General features: G+C 39.2%; 1 protein-coding gene across 1 annotated transcript in view; it reads left to right on the top strand.

The window, feature by feature from the left end:
• Positions 1-9988, top strand: part of LOC124790049 (aromatic-L-amino-acid decarboxylase-like) — a 115395-nt gene extending 105407 nt beyond the window's left edge. Inside the window, exons 4-5 of the mRNA XM_047257609.1 lie at positions 9668-9719; positions 9799-9988. Of these exons, the coding sequence (XP_047113565.1) occupies positions 9668-9719; positions 9799-9881 (135 nt within the window). The 3' untranslated portion in view covers positions 9882-9988. The remainder of the gene's footprint in view (positions 1-9667; positions 9720-9798) is intronic.
• Positions 9989-14392: the final 4404 nt, after the last annotated feature.

Raw genomic sequence — 14392 nt, 5'->3', positions numbered from 1 at the left:
CAAATTTCATACCCTATAATTACACACCAAAAAATTCTAAAAGAATTATCTTCTAGAATGTTTTACAGATTTTAGAATAGAAGTCAGCTAAAGTTCAATTATAGTTTTTCTGAAGTTTTAATTTAAATGTTTATTTTAATTACAGTTTTACTATCAAACTTTCTACAGTGATAGGCATGAGCTACATTTTATTACATTCTTATTAAAGTTTTTTTTCTTTATATAAAGTGTTTCACATGAAACTAATTTCATGATTATATTCAAGAAGTATGTAATTAAGCACTGAATAACAGAATTCAGTTACATATTTGTCATGTTCCTGATTGCATATTTATCAGAATGTATGAAATTAAACACAAGTGTTACTTGCATTAGCATCTACTATTTGATATTAAAAATACAACAGTCACAATTTCAAAGTTATTTTTATTTTATTTTTTATTTTTTTTTGCCAAGATTAAGCATCAGCAGATTATGTAAAACTGTTTGGTATCCAGGCCAACATGCATATGTGGCTCTACACTGTGCTCTACTTGCTGTTATAACAGTTCAAAGATTCCCACAGTTCCTTTCAATTAGTCTGATGATCAATCAGATTTTCATCCGGACAATTTTATGTATATGTTACTGATGTAGAGCTCTGGTAGCTGGCACAGTGAACTTCATTTGACAGTTTTACATAATCTGATGACGCTTAACCTTGGCAAAATGCATTGTTTTTAAATAAAAATGACTTTGCAACTGTGACTCTTTATTTTTTATACAACCCATGAAAATCCTGTTTTATTTTTCATATAACCATGAAAACTGGTTGCTACATCAATCAGCCAACAATGTATGTGAAGGAATATCTACTATTTTTCTCTTTTTTGTGCTTATTTGCTCTGATTGAAATAATAGGGTAAGCAAATTTCAGTAACACTATATTTATGTTAGTACTAACTCAAGACTGATATAAATGCTCTCATTAATTACTAACAGGTTAAAATAATAGTGAGAGTGCATTATTCTGAAAGTATTACATGATTCATCAATAAAACTCTGTCATAAATTATAAACCAGATATTGTGTCTAATAATATGAAACAAAAATTTTCATTTTGTAAGACACGGGCTACTTACTAGCGATAATGAAGTACAGAAATGAGTAAATGAAGGAAAAGCTAGTTACTAGCAGGAATGAAATGTAAATGAAAGAAATGATATTACAAATTTTCTAGGGAAACATAGACATAGCTATTTAATCACTATAACAAAAATTTTCATTTCGTGAATTTAGCCGGTCAAGTTTAGACACGTCCTGCATACCTGATGACATGCATTCTCTGGCAGTCAACGATTGTTTCAGTTTATTTTATTTATTTATTTATTTCTTACTCCATCAATCCAATTGTGATAAACTCGCAAGGATATAGAGTGTGTCAGTAAACAATCAATACAAAGGTAGTAGTAAAGCAGTCAATCAGACAAAAGTAATACTACATGTCTGCTATACACATGTGTGGTAAGAATGACAGATTACACCAAACATTACACATAGAAAGTGAAAACAAATTAAAAACCAGTGAACATGACTATGAATGTTCATGGGTATGGTACCTACATCATTGCTCAAACCTAAACTATGGTGTATCACACTCAGATTTCTGGTCCACAGACCTAGGCGGTTTTCTCATTGTGGCTAAAATACTCTTCTAAACTGTAAAATGACCTTTCCAATAGAAATTGCTTCAGATGCTCCCTAGAGGAGGAATGGTTATCAAATTTGTTTTTAATATCTGGAGGGAGAGCATTAAAAACTTTTGCACCAGAGAACTGCACATCCTTTTGCACCATGGTCAGGTTTCTACATTCACTGTGGAAATCATACTTTCTCCTGGTATCATTTCCATGATATTCACTATTTCTTTTATGAAACTCAGTATTTTTGCTGATGAACCCCATAAGAGAAAATATGTACTGGGATGTGACAGTAAGAATTTTTAGTTTCCGGGAAAGGTTTCTACAAGTACATCTGGAGTCTACACTACTCATTATTCTTATAACATGTTTCTGGTCCAGGAGTATTTTCTTTGCTATTGTTTGATTACCCCAAAATATAATACCATATATTATAAGAGAATGGAAATATCCATAATATGCTACTTTTGTTGTGTGTATGTGTCCGCTCTCGGAGAGAACAAGTATGGCAAAAATCGATGAGCTGAGTCTCTTCTGAAGATTTATTATATGATGAGACCAGTTTACTCTAGAGGCAATTAAAATGGCTAAAAACTTTGTTGATTCAACTCTTTCTATTGGCTCTGTTCCACATTTCACAGTTAATTTTGTTGTGACAGTGCCACGACATTTAAGAGTGCCGCCACATCAGTACGCACAAATGGCGATAGAGGCGCTCCGCAACTCGGCTGAGCATGGCAGCGCCAACTAGCTACAAACGGCGCCGGCTGCATGTCATGGCACAGCAGTCGAATGACCGATATGGAATTGGTAGCATGTAACCAGCTATTGTTTCTACGTTTGTACATCCACGCAATTTATTAGTGATTAAAGGTTATAACGCTATTTGGCGACGAGGATGGGATATTTTTGTTCCTGCATTGTGGACTTGTGTGTTTGTGTCGGAGCAGACATGGAACAGCTTATGCAAGCACTCATTGAACAGCAAACACAGCTGACAGCTGCTATTCAGGCGTTGTCTACGTCCCTTACTCATCGTCTGTCTTCCTCTTCTCTGCCTCTGTTCCCTCCTTACGACGAGGCCACTGAAGACTGGGAGGATTATGAGAAGCGTTTGCGGCAACACTTCTTGGCTTTCGGCGTTGTCAACGCTCCTATGTGTAAGTCATTATTTCTATCTTGGATTTCCCCACGGATCTATCAGCTGCTATCTCAGTTAGCCCTGCTGCGGGAACCTGCCTCTCTGTCCTTCCAAGAAATGTGTGACTTATTGTCTAACTATTATCGGAAAAACACCCACGTCGTTGCCGTCCGCGTGGCGTTCTACCGGTGTCGTAAACAGCCCCATCAATCTTACCGGGCTTGGGCGGCGGAACTACACGGTCTGAGTAGGAAATGTCAGTTTGTCACGGACACTCATCGTGAGTCTTATGCTAATCCAATGGTTAGGGATGCTATTCTACGGCTTGCTCCTGATAAAGAAATTCGGCAATGTGCCTTACAACTGCCAAACCTGTCATTGGCGGAAGTTCTAAGCATCGCTCAATCTTTTGAAGTGTCTCACACTGCTGGTGTGCAAATAGACGCGGGGTTTGATGTAGGCGCTATACAGACCACTTTCGACACGGACAATTTGCCTGTTTCCCAGGGGACCGATGATGTGGCGGCAGTTCACTTGCATCAACAACGTTGCATTGAGCCGCCACGCTCGCAGCGAAAACAGCAACCACAGAAGCAGGTTCGTTCCGCACTTCCTTCTTGTCCACGTTGTTTCGTACAGCATGACAGGGCCACGTGTCCAAAATGTTGGGCCACGTGTACTTCATGTAGGAAAAAAGGCCACATTGCTTCTGTGTGTCAGTCCCCTAAAGTTCCTGTCGACGAGGACGAGGCATCAGACATGGATGTTAACTGTGTGCTTTCTCAAACAAATAAGTTGTTTGTTACTGTTCGTGTTCTGGATAAAGACATTCGCATGCAAGTGGACACTGGCTCTGCAGTAACCCTCATTAATTCTCGCACGTATTTGGAGTTGGGCTCCCCTCCCTTGTCTCCAGTTACGCGAAATCTGAGAACTTATAATAAACAGAAAATTCCTATCATTGGCCAGTTTGATGCCTTCACTGCGTACAAGTCTGTTGTTCGGCCCCTCATGTTTTATGTGGTGGATCATGCGGGCACTGAAAACCTGTTCGGTTATGATGCTTTCCAGTTGTTCAGGTTCTCCATTGATGATGATGTGCACCACATATCTGAGGATATTCCATATCAACAGCTGGATGGATTGTGTTCTGAATTCTCATCCGTGTTCTCTGCTGGTCTGGGTCGTGCCAAATATTTTGAAGCCCAACATTACTCTTAAACCTACAGCTCGCCCTAAGTTTTTCCGGGCACGCCCTATTCCGGTGGCGTTGCATGCACCTGTCAAGGCTGAGATAGACAGGTTAACAGCTTCAGGGATTCTCCTTCCTGTTACCTCCAGTGAATGGGCATCGCCAATCGTGGTGGTTTCTAAACCAAATGGGAGTCTGTGATTGTGTGGTGATTTTAAAGCCACTGTCAACACTCAGAGCCTCATTGACACTTATCCTCTTCTCCGTCCTGAGGAGTTATTTACCAAGCTCGCTGGGGGCCAGTTCTTTTCCAAACTTGACTTATCGGAGGCATACCATCAGTTGCCGTTGGATGCGTCTTCCAAGGAATTTCTCGTCATCAACACTCCTTGTGGGTTGTATCAGTATCAGCGGTTACCGTTTGGCGTCACTAGCATGCCGGCCATTTTTCAGCGGATATTGGAACAGCTCACGGCTTCCATTCCTGGCTGCATAAACTATCTGGATGACATTGTTGTCACAGGGGCCTCCACTGAGGAGCACCTTCACAATTTGCGTTCACTGTTTAGGGTTCTGCATTCAGCTGGGTTGAAGTGCAATCTGAACAAGTCACAATTCTTCCAACCCTCCATCGTGTATCTTGGTTTCCACTTGTCCCATGAGGGTATACGTCCTCTACGTCAGCATGTTTCGGCCATTACCGCTCTACCCCGGCCGTCTACGGTAAAAGACCTTCAGGTGTTTCTAGGCAAGATTGCTTATTATCACAAATTCATTCCATCCGCGGCGGTGGTAGCTCATCCTCTGCATCAGCTGTTACGCAAATACATTCCTTTCTGTTGGTCCGACGAGTGTGAGCAGGCTTTTGTCTGCCTGAAGTCTCATTTGCAGTCGGCGCCTTGTCTTGCCACATTCTGTTCGGGTCAGCACTTGGTTCTGGCGACTGATGCGTCCCAGTATGGCCTAGGGGCTGTTCTCGCCCATCGGTATGATGGGACCCTCAACGATGCGCAACGTCGTTATTCTCAAATCGAAAAGGAGGCGCTTGCTATCATTTATGCTCTAAAAAAGTTCAGTATTTTTTTGTATGGTTCTAAGTTTCACCTCATCACCGACCACAAGCCACTGGTCTCTCTGTTCAGCCCATCGGCGTCGCTTCCGGATAAGGCAGCTCACCGCCTGCAACGTTGGGCCTTATACTTGTCTCGTTTTCACTATGAGATTCACTATCGCCTCATGGCCCAGCACGCCAACGCTGACACGTTGTCGCGTTTGCCGATGGGCCCCGACCCGGTTTTTGGTTGAGATGAACTACTCTGTTTCCACATTGATGAGGCAGAACATCGTGTGGTCAAGGGTTTTCCGCTTACAGGTTTGCAGGTCACGTCGGCTACTGCGCGAGACCCGGTCCTGCATCAGGTGATCAGTTTTATTCAACGGGGTTGGCCAGACAGGACCAAGGGCCAGGCATCGGATCCCCTTCGCAACTAGCATGCCTTGTGCCTTCGTCTGTCTGTTCGTGATGGTGTTGTTCTTCTGGCCACGGATGGCGCATCTCCACAGGTCGTGGTGCCAGCCTCTCTTCGCAAAGATGTTCTCAAACTGTTGCATGAAGTCCATTGGGGAATTTCTCGGACTAAGTCCCTGGCCCACAGGCACGTTTATTGGCCTGGTATTGATTCGCACATCACCCACATGGTCGCTGCGTGTGGTCAGTGTGCTCAACAACTGGCTGCACCCCGTACAATGCCCTCTCCGTGGCCTGACCTGGCACAGCCATGGGAATGGGTGCACGCTGACTTTGCCAGCCCCTTCCTCGGCACTTATTGGCTGCTGTTGATTGACGCCTTCTCGAAGTTTCCGTTTGTTGTTCGATGTCCGTCACCCAGCACTGCGGCGACGATGATGACTTTGTCCAAAATCTTTGCGCTAGAAGGTCATCCATCCACGATCATCATGGACAACGGCCCTCAGTTCTCTTCGCAGGCCTTCCGTGATTTTTGTACTGGACACGGGATTCATCATGTTACAGCACTGCCCTTCCATCTGCAATCGAAACATTTCATAATTTGAGGCTGTTTTATGATTTGATTGTTCGTTTCTGGCCTACTGGGTTTAAACTACTTCATAATTTGCAACTGATTGGTGGCTTTACTGTTTGCTGCTCACCAAAAACGGTTTGTAATTGGCCTTAGATTGCTACTTGTCCTGGTTTCTTCATAGTCAGATGAGATACTGGTAAATATTTTATCAGCAAGAGCCTCTTTTCCTGATGCAGTAAAATGAAGACTGTGAGCTCTATAGAACCTTTGCTCTAAAATGTTTGTGTCTATAACACCAACATTCTGGAAATGAGTACATATTTCTGCGAAACTCTTCGCAGTTTATGCATGACCAACTCAGTAAGTCATTACGCTGTGGGACATACACAAAGAGAACATTCGTATGAGTTAAATTACTTAAATAATTTTTCAGTTCTGTGATTGCCTTGAATAATTCATTTCAATAAACTTCATTAACTCCTCCAAGCAAAACAACGAAATCATCATAGTCAGGCTGGTTACTTCAATAGATTTTGTTAGGTTTGTTAGTTCTCATAATGTGGCCCCAGGCTTCATGATTCCAGATGCCCTGAAGTTGTATTTTTCTGTTAACACTGCTGAAATTCCCTGGGCATGACTATCCCCTAATACACAGATCTTCTCACGTTTACCAATTTCCGCACTCGGGGGATCAATTAGCAACGGTCTGTTTGCTTTATGCGGTTCATTTCCAAGCTTTTCATCTTCAACTGGCGAGTTCAATGAATCTTCAGCAGTGTGCACAATAAAGTTTTTAGGCGCTTGTGATCGACTGTTTTTACGCACTTAAGTGTCACTGTTTTTACACATAGAGGCTTCAGTGTTATTTTGAGGTTGCACTTCCTGGGAACAGTTTTCTTTTTTTTCCACTTGTTTCCTGTGGCAGAGCTTCTTTTTTCATCAGCGTCTCACATATTCAGGATTGAAGTTTCTTCACGTCCATTTTTAAAGCACTGATTATAAATTGTAAACTGGAAATACGTTCATTAAGCATTGAAATTTTGTACTTACAATTTACACACATTTCCTTTTTACCACCGAAATTTACTTTTTCCACGGAAAAGCACAATTTACTTTTACACTTTGCTGTGAATCTCACAGTCAGTGGAAGCATTAAATTTGGTTAGCAAATTTTCATTTAATTTGTATGCAAGTTGTCAAGGCTGATGATGGTTGTAAGCATCCAAGTTTATACAAACAAGTGAGAGACATAATATGGATGGTACACACTTTCTTCAAGTGCAGATCACCTGTATGCACGTTCTGAAACTATCACTTGGAATTGGCAATGACACAATCGCTGTCTGTACAGCGGCCTCCACAAACTGCCATCATTCATGAATCAGACTATGGGCAGTACATATCCTGCAGGTTCCTTTTTGGTACCGGATGAGTCTTGAGCATTCTTAGACTGACTTGCAAAATCATTAGTATATATTCCTCTGGTTACCAACCTTTTTAATAAGTGTACAGCTTCCAAAGTCAGGTTATGTTTCATAAAGTCTCAGCTTTCATTCTATGATTAAATAGCTGTATTTGTGTTTTCCTAGAAAATTTGTAATATCATTCCCATCATTTATTCATTTCTGCACTGCATTATTGCTAGTAAATTGCTTTTCTTTCTCAAATAGATTATATGTGCAGGATATAAATATTAGATGCTCACAAGTAACAGTGCTAAATATTCAGTTGCAACTATACAAAGTGTCTTTCAGATGTGGTAAGTTTACTGACAGTCTGAAATAATGAACCACATGTGTTTCAAAAGTTTTTGGGTGACAAATGTCAGTACACATAATTCATTGCAGATGCACAGTTTGGCTATAGGAAAGGATTATCCACAGGAAAAGCAATTAATTCTTTTGCATGTGAGTCACTATCAAGACTGATAGATTAAGTGCAGCATACATTTTCTTTGATTTAACAGAAGTGCATAAGTTGGTACATTATGGAATTAAGGAAGAAGCTCAACAATTGTTCATTTCATATCAAGAAGGTAGGAAAAAAGAAACTTTCCTCCAATGTCAACAAACAAGGAAGAGATTTGAATCTGACTGAGTTCATGAAAGTTGAGGGATGGCTGACTCAGTGTTCTGTTCTGGGCACATTACTTTTGTAGTACATATCAATGATTTGTCACTAAACATGTTTTCCCTTTGCATATCACTTGAATATTATTCTGAAAGACAGGGAGCATAGTATAAATGGTTTAGCTAATATGGTAGCTGATAACAATGGCATGTGGTTTTCAGAGAACAGACCAATAATTAACTACAACAAAATACAATGCACACAATTTGTGGCACAAAACACTTGTAAAAGCAAAATTTCATTTTCTTAGGGTCATTAAAAAGGTATGACGTTAACATTTTAAGTTCTTAGAACTGATATAAGATGAAAAGTTTCCTTGAAAGTATTAAATCCAAGATCTTGTGCAGAAACTGAATACTTCTGTCTTCATTGTAAGAATACTCTCCATTTAATGAAATGTGACGGTTTCTTTACTTTGACTAAAGTTTGTGAAAATCAAGTATGCTATTGTTTGTGTGTTACAGAATGCTAAATCTGCCATCCTTGTACATACACTCCAGCATGGGATATCTTTCTGACTATTTTCCCTCATTCAGAGGCAACTGCAACATTCATTTGATGAACACTAAATTGAAAAATGAATTGCACTAAGATAACTCTTCATTAAACATTGAATAGAAATATATGAACTATTAAACAGGATTCATATGCAACTGGTTTCCTGCCAAAGTTAAAAAGTGATTGATAAACTCCAAGATTTGGATCTAAGTTGAAAGTTTTCTTTTTGGCAACCCCTGTTCTGTGCAGGAGTTCATTGCTTTAGTTGATACCTTTTCTTTGTAAAGTACTATCTACCGTGTATCCTCTCTTTTGTGTCTTCATAATTCTTTAGTTTCTTTTATTTGTATATTTTCTAATTGGCATTCTGTAGACTATGTCCTGACCCATTCCATGACCAAGTAGCTTTGACTTGTATTGCACCAAGGCACCTGATAAATAAATAATATAAAATAGATCGTCTCTGTTTTAACACAAGCTACTAGAGTTTTGCATCAAAATGCAATTATTCATGTGTCCACCCCCCCCCCCCCCCCCTCCAATTCATACTTCAGCACCTTTGAGCATAAATAATTATTTTTCTCTCTAGTACACCATGGTAAGAGTAACAAAAATATCTTGTCCCATGAAACAGTTATGTAGTGGCAGACATATGTAATCAGGCACGTGATAGTTCTGCAACTTTCTTTGTCTCAAAAGAACAAGAATGTCTGCAGCCCTACACAAAAGAGTCCAAATCAGTGAAGATCCTAAACATAATTTTAAACATTTATGAATTCACATATAGGTGTATAAATTCTGTGACTGGGGTCACTGCTAAACTTTAATATTCTCTGCTATTATGCAAGAAATATGTCACTTTTAACAGTTTGAATGACATGTTGTGTTACTCGTGTCATTATCCTTCATCATTTTTGCTGTATCTTGTAGCACTCATAATTATATTCAAATTTCCTTGTAATTCTGAATATTTCTTCCTTTTCAGTTTGTGAGTCCAGCATGCACAGAACTGGAAATGGTTGTCACTGACTGGTATGGTGAGTTCATATTTTTGGAAGTTGGAGTGTTACAACTGTGTTCCTTTTGACCCATATGTGAACTCTGATGTGTTTGTAGGTAAAGCACTTGGGTTACCAAAGTCATTTCTCCATTCCAGCGGACCAAAAAAGGGTGGTGGTTGTGCACAAGTGAGTTTATGAGAGATTTCTATAACATTGCTATTCTAATATAAAATGCTACAGAAAAGTACATTTACTGCTGTGGAATTACTGCAAGTGTTGAGAAGCACAGTAAAATGGTTGTAGATATAATTGTCAGCAGCAATCAAAAGTCAGGGATTGTAACATTTTTATTTTAAAATCTAATATCGTTGGGTTTTAATATGAAATAGGCTGGGTACCACACTTCTCTCTTTCCCCCCCTCTCTTTCTAAGAATAGTCAGACATTGGATGAATACTTTCCAGATACACACCCCAGCGCATTTTCAAAATTTAGAAGTATTATATCATTGTCAACACAAAATAAACATAATAAATTTTTCTGTTATCATGTACTTACACTAAAACAAACACAATCCAAATTTTCCCTAAATATGATAATATTGTGATAGTAATGAATAAGAGTATATAAACTGCTTGCCATTAACACTGCAGCACTATGCAAATGGTACACAATAAATGTATTTCATCCAGAGTCCCTGCCCACACATTGATACTGAGGTGAGCCTGGTCAAGAAATGATTTTAATTTGATTAAGTTTGGTTATCATGTTAACTAATTATCCCACTTTGTGTGAATCTTGCCTCATCTGTAAATAAAATGAAAGCTGTGGACTGCAGCTCTTCAGAGTTAATTGTAAGAATTCATTGATAGAACTACAATCTGTACATTTCTCTTGTGGCTTGAGACCTTGCACAACTTATAAATAAAACAAGAGTGTGGTTGATGGATTCAGCAGCTCTGATTTTTCACACATTTGTTTCAGGATCATCTTCTGTTTGTTTCCATACACTCTTTCTAGATTTAAACACTGATATTAACCTCTATAAATATGGGACACTTTTTAAACAACCTATGTAAGTGATGTACCAACAGCACACTCTATATTTGTGGGAATGATACAACAGTTGTTAGCTGGGGACTCTGCTGTGAATCTCACAGTCAGTGGAAGCATTAAATTTAGTTAGCAAATTTTCATTTAATTTGTATGCAAGTTGTCAAGGCTGATGATGGTTGTAAGCATCCAAGTTTATACAAACAAGTGAGAGACGTAATATGGCTGGTACACACTTTCTTCAAGTGCAGATCACCTGTATGCACGTTCTGAAACTATCACTTGGAACTGGCAATGACACAATCACTGTCTGTACAGCGGCCTCCACAAACTGCCATCATTCATGAATCAGACTATGGGCAGTACATATCCTGCAGGTTCCTTTTTGGTACCGGATGAGTCTTGAGCATTCTTAGACTGACTTGCAAAATCATTAGTATATATTCCTCTGGTTACCAACCTTTTTAATAAGTGTACAGCTTCCAAAGTCAGGTTATGTTTCATAAAGTCTCAGCTTTCATTCTATGATTAAATAGCTGTATTTGTGTTTTCCTAGAAAATGACTACATCTGCTGCCGACAAGAAAAAGAATACTATCAAATCTGTCGCTGCACATTCTCTATTGGATGGACCCGCAGTCTTCTGTGGTTGCAGACTGAACTTCAGCATCGACATCAATGATTCCTTTACTAATGGCAACGGGTGGTTAACAGTCGCTATTGTATGTGGTGGTACAGGCGTTCCAAATGTATCAGGACTGGAAAGCTTCGTCGATCGTGACGTCATACAGTCTTTCTAGATTTAAACACTGATATTAACCTCTATAAATGTGGGACACTTTTTAAACAACCTATGTAAGTGATGTACCAACAGCACACTCTATATTTGTGGGAATGATACAACAGTTGTTAGCTGGGGACTTATTGAGAATGCTCTGACAATGAATCGTTTTGCTGCATCTCAGTTAGGAGCATCAGATTGATCTATTGTATGAAATTAAGAAATCTTGTTTACTATAAAACTAATTTTAAAATTCAAGCAGTACAGTATTCTAAATAAAGATCTACATTGTAATAATACTAACAGAGATTGTAACTATCATCTGACAAGGTGTAACACAAAAGGTGTAGGCAGTAGCCCCTATTGCATGAGTATTAAATTGTATAACAAACATCCAATTTCCTTAAAAATCTTTATAAAAAAAAAAGAACTTTATAGTGGTTTTGAATGACATTCTGTTTTTAGTATTAAAGAATTCTTTTCAGAGAAGCAGAATGTCATCTTTCATACCACATTATTTATAACAAGTTGAAATGTATCACACTTTGGTAATGGCTTCCACAAATCTATGATGTGAATTGTAACATATATCCACAATCAAAAACAAACCTTGCATTTGTCTTTGAAGAATAAAAAAGGACTTTAGAAATGTGCAAGAGGAACACGTATGATTGTAACTAAAGACTGTAATGCATGAAGAAGTCTGCAGGTAATCTCGTCTGATGTAGATGTCTGATGGGTAATGATGATGATAGTGATCTATTTTCTCACCTGTGGAATTTCCACCCTGCACTTTGGATCTAACTAAATATTTTCATTAATGTACCCATTTCGCTTTATGTATTCTAAATAACTTATATCATTTCATGTCCAAACCCGATAGCTGAGTGGTTCAGTCTGGCTTAAGCTGTCACTGCGGTCACATGCTCCTCAAGTTTGCTCCGTGAACATTCAGTGTTTACGACAGTGTTTTCGTGTTAAGTGATTGTTTATTGGCATTTTGCATGTGAGTTATAAATTGAGCTATTGGTCTTCGTTCATGTCGTCTTTCTACGTAGTGCCATTGGGATTTTGGCATTGTCCGAAATTTCTTTGCTGCAGAACACCATGGCAAACTCCGTGAGAAAAAACACCGTGATTTTCACCTTCGACAAGTACACCCATCGAGTACAGCCCTCTACACTTGAAATACATGACTGGATTACTGAAGTAATTGTCCTTCATTCTGAATCTGTTCATACCATGCAGCTAGACTCTGATGAATACTGAATTTTTGTAAAGTTTAACGATCCCGTGAGTGTAGACCGCTTTCTGGAAAAATTTGTTTATGAAACTGAATTTATACACCGTGATGGTACTGAAAGTACTGTAAAACTCAGGAATTCTGAGTCTATAGTTAGAAATGTAAGGGTTTAGAATATTCCCATAGAAGAAGACAACTCGAAAATTAAAGATGTCCTTTCAAAGTACGGGTTTGTCAGGCAAGTAGTAAATGAAAGGTGGGCTTCACATTTATAGCTGCATTCACTCTGTGGAGATGGAAGTGAAGGCAAACATTCCCACCCACGCCTTTGTTAATGGGCACAAGGCGCATGTTATTTACTCAGGGCAAACCCCTACATGTCATGTTTGTAACGAGTCTGGTCCCCTCGGTTAACACTGCTCTCGCCGTGTTTTTGTGCTAAAAAATAACCTTACAAAATACTGGAAGTTAACAGTAAACGATTTGTTGCCAGCCAGTAACATAACAGAGCCAGCAGCTGTCCTGGACCCTGTTACTACCTCTGAAAATATTGCACTTAATGTTAATAAATTTCTGTCTTTAAAACCTGCATTAACTGCTTAATTTCCATCCCATGACAGTGAGTTTCCCACTAAAAAACGTCCTCTGGAGGACACTGAAAAAAATGTTGATGAGGACTCTTCCTGTTAAACACCCGTTGCCAGGAAGCTGAAGCCAAGTCCTGAAGATCTGTTGGAAGTGGAAAAAGGAGGTGAAATGCAGGTCGATGTGGCTCCCACTTCCTCACAAGGAATTATACTGCCACAAACAGATAGTGACACAGCTGGTAATGACCTTTCACAGAAATGTGACCCTGAGCCTGAGGTCACAGCTGCAATAACCGCATCAAGTGCACAGAGCATACAGTGCGAACAGTACAAGGAAGTACCAAGTAAACAACCTGCTGACTCCGAAGCGCAACACCGCGCTGAAGGAGGAAATAAACAAGCATCACCGCCTCGCCACAAGTCAACACAACAGACAACACACCGGAGCCAAATGGGGTTCTTTCAATTTGACACCCGTTATTGATTTTCCTACTCGGGTGGTAAAGGATAGCAGCTCACTGATAGATAACTTCTTTATAGACCAAGATAAGTTTAACCAGATAAATGCTCAGCCTGTTGAGAATGGTCTTTCTGATCATGGTGCACAGCTAGTTACAATATATGACATAGCTCCATTCAGCAATACTAAACAGTCCTCCAAAGTAGTACGTTCAGTCAACGATTTAACAATTGCAAATTTCAGGGAAAGCCTACAGCAGTTAGACTGGGATGAGGTGTACCATGAACCTGATGCCAATTTAAAATATAATTTATTTCATGACATTTTTGTAAATGCATTTGAAAACTGCTTCCCCAAGAAAATAGTTAAATATACTCGTAAGAAACCTTGTAACAAACCATGGCTTACTAAGGGTATAAAAATATCTTGTAACCGGAAGAGGGAAATGTATCTGACAGCAAGAAAGAGTAGTGACCCAGAAACTATCAAAAATTATGAAAACTACTGTGTTATATTAAGAAAAGTTATTAAAAAATCCAGGAGTATGTGTATCATGTCTGATAATAAAATTAAAACAATTTGGAATA

Source organism: Schistocerca piceifrons, chromosome 3 (genome assembly GCF_021461385.2).
Source record: "Schistocerca piceifrons isolate TAMUIC-IGC-003096 chromosome 3, iqSchPice1.1, whole genome shotgun sequence".
Classification (NCBI taxonomy): Eukaryota; Metazoa; Arthropoda; class Insecta; order Orthoptera; family Acrididae; genus Schistocerca; species Schistocerca piceifrons.
The sequence above is the reverse complement of the archived record's forward strand: the minus strand, read 5'-3'. Positions and strand labels throughout refer to the sequence as shown.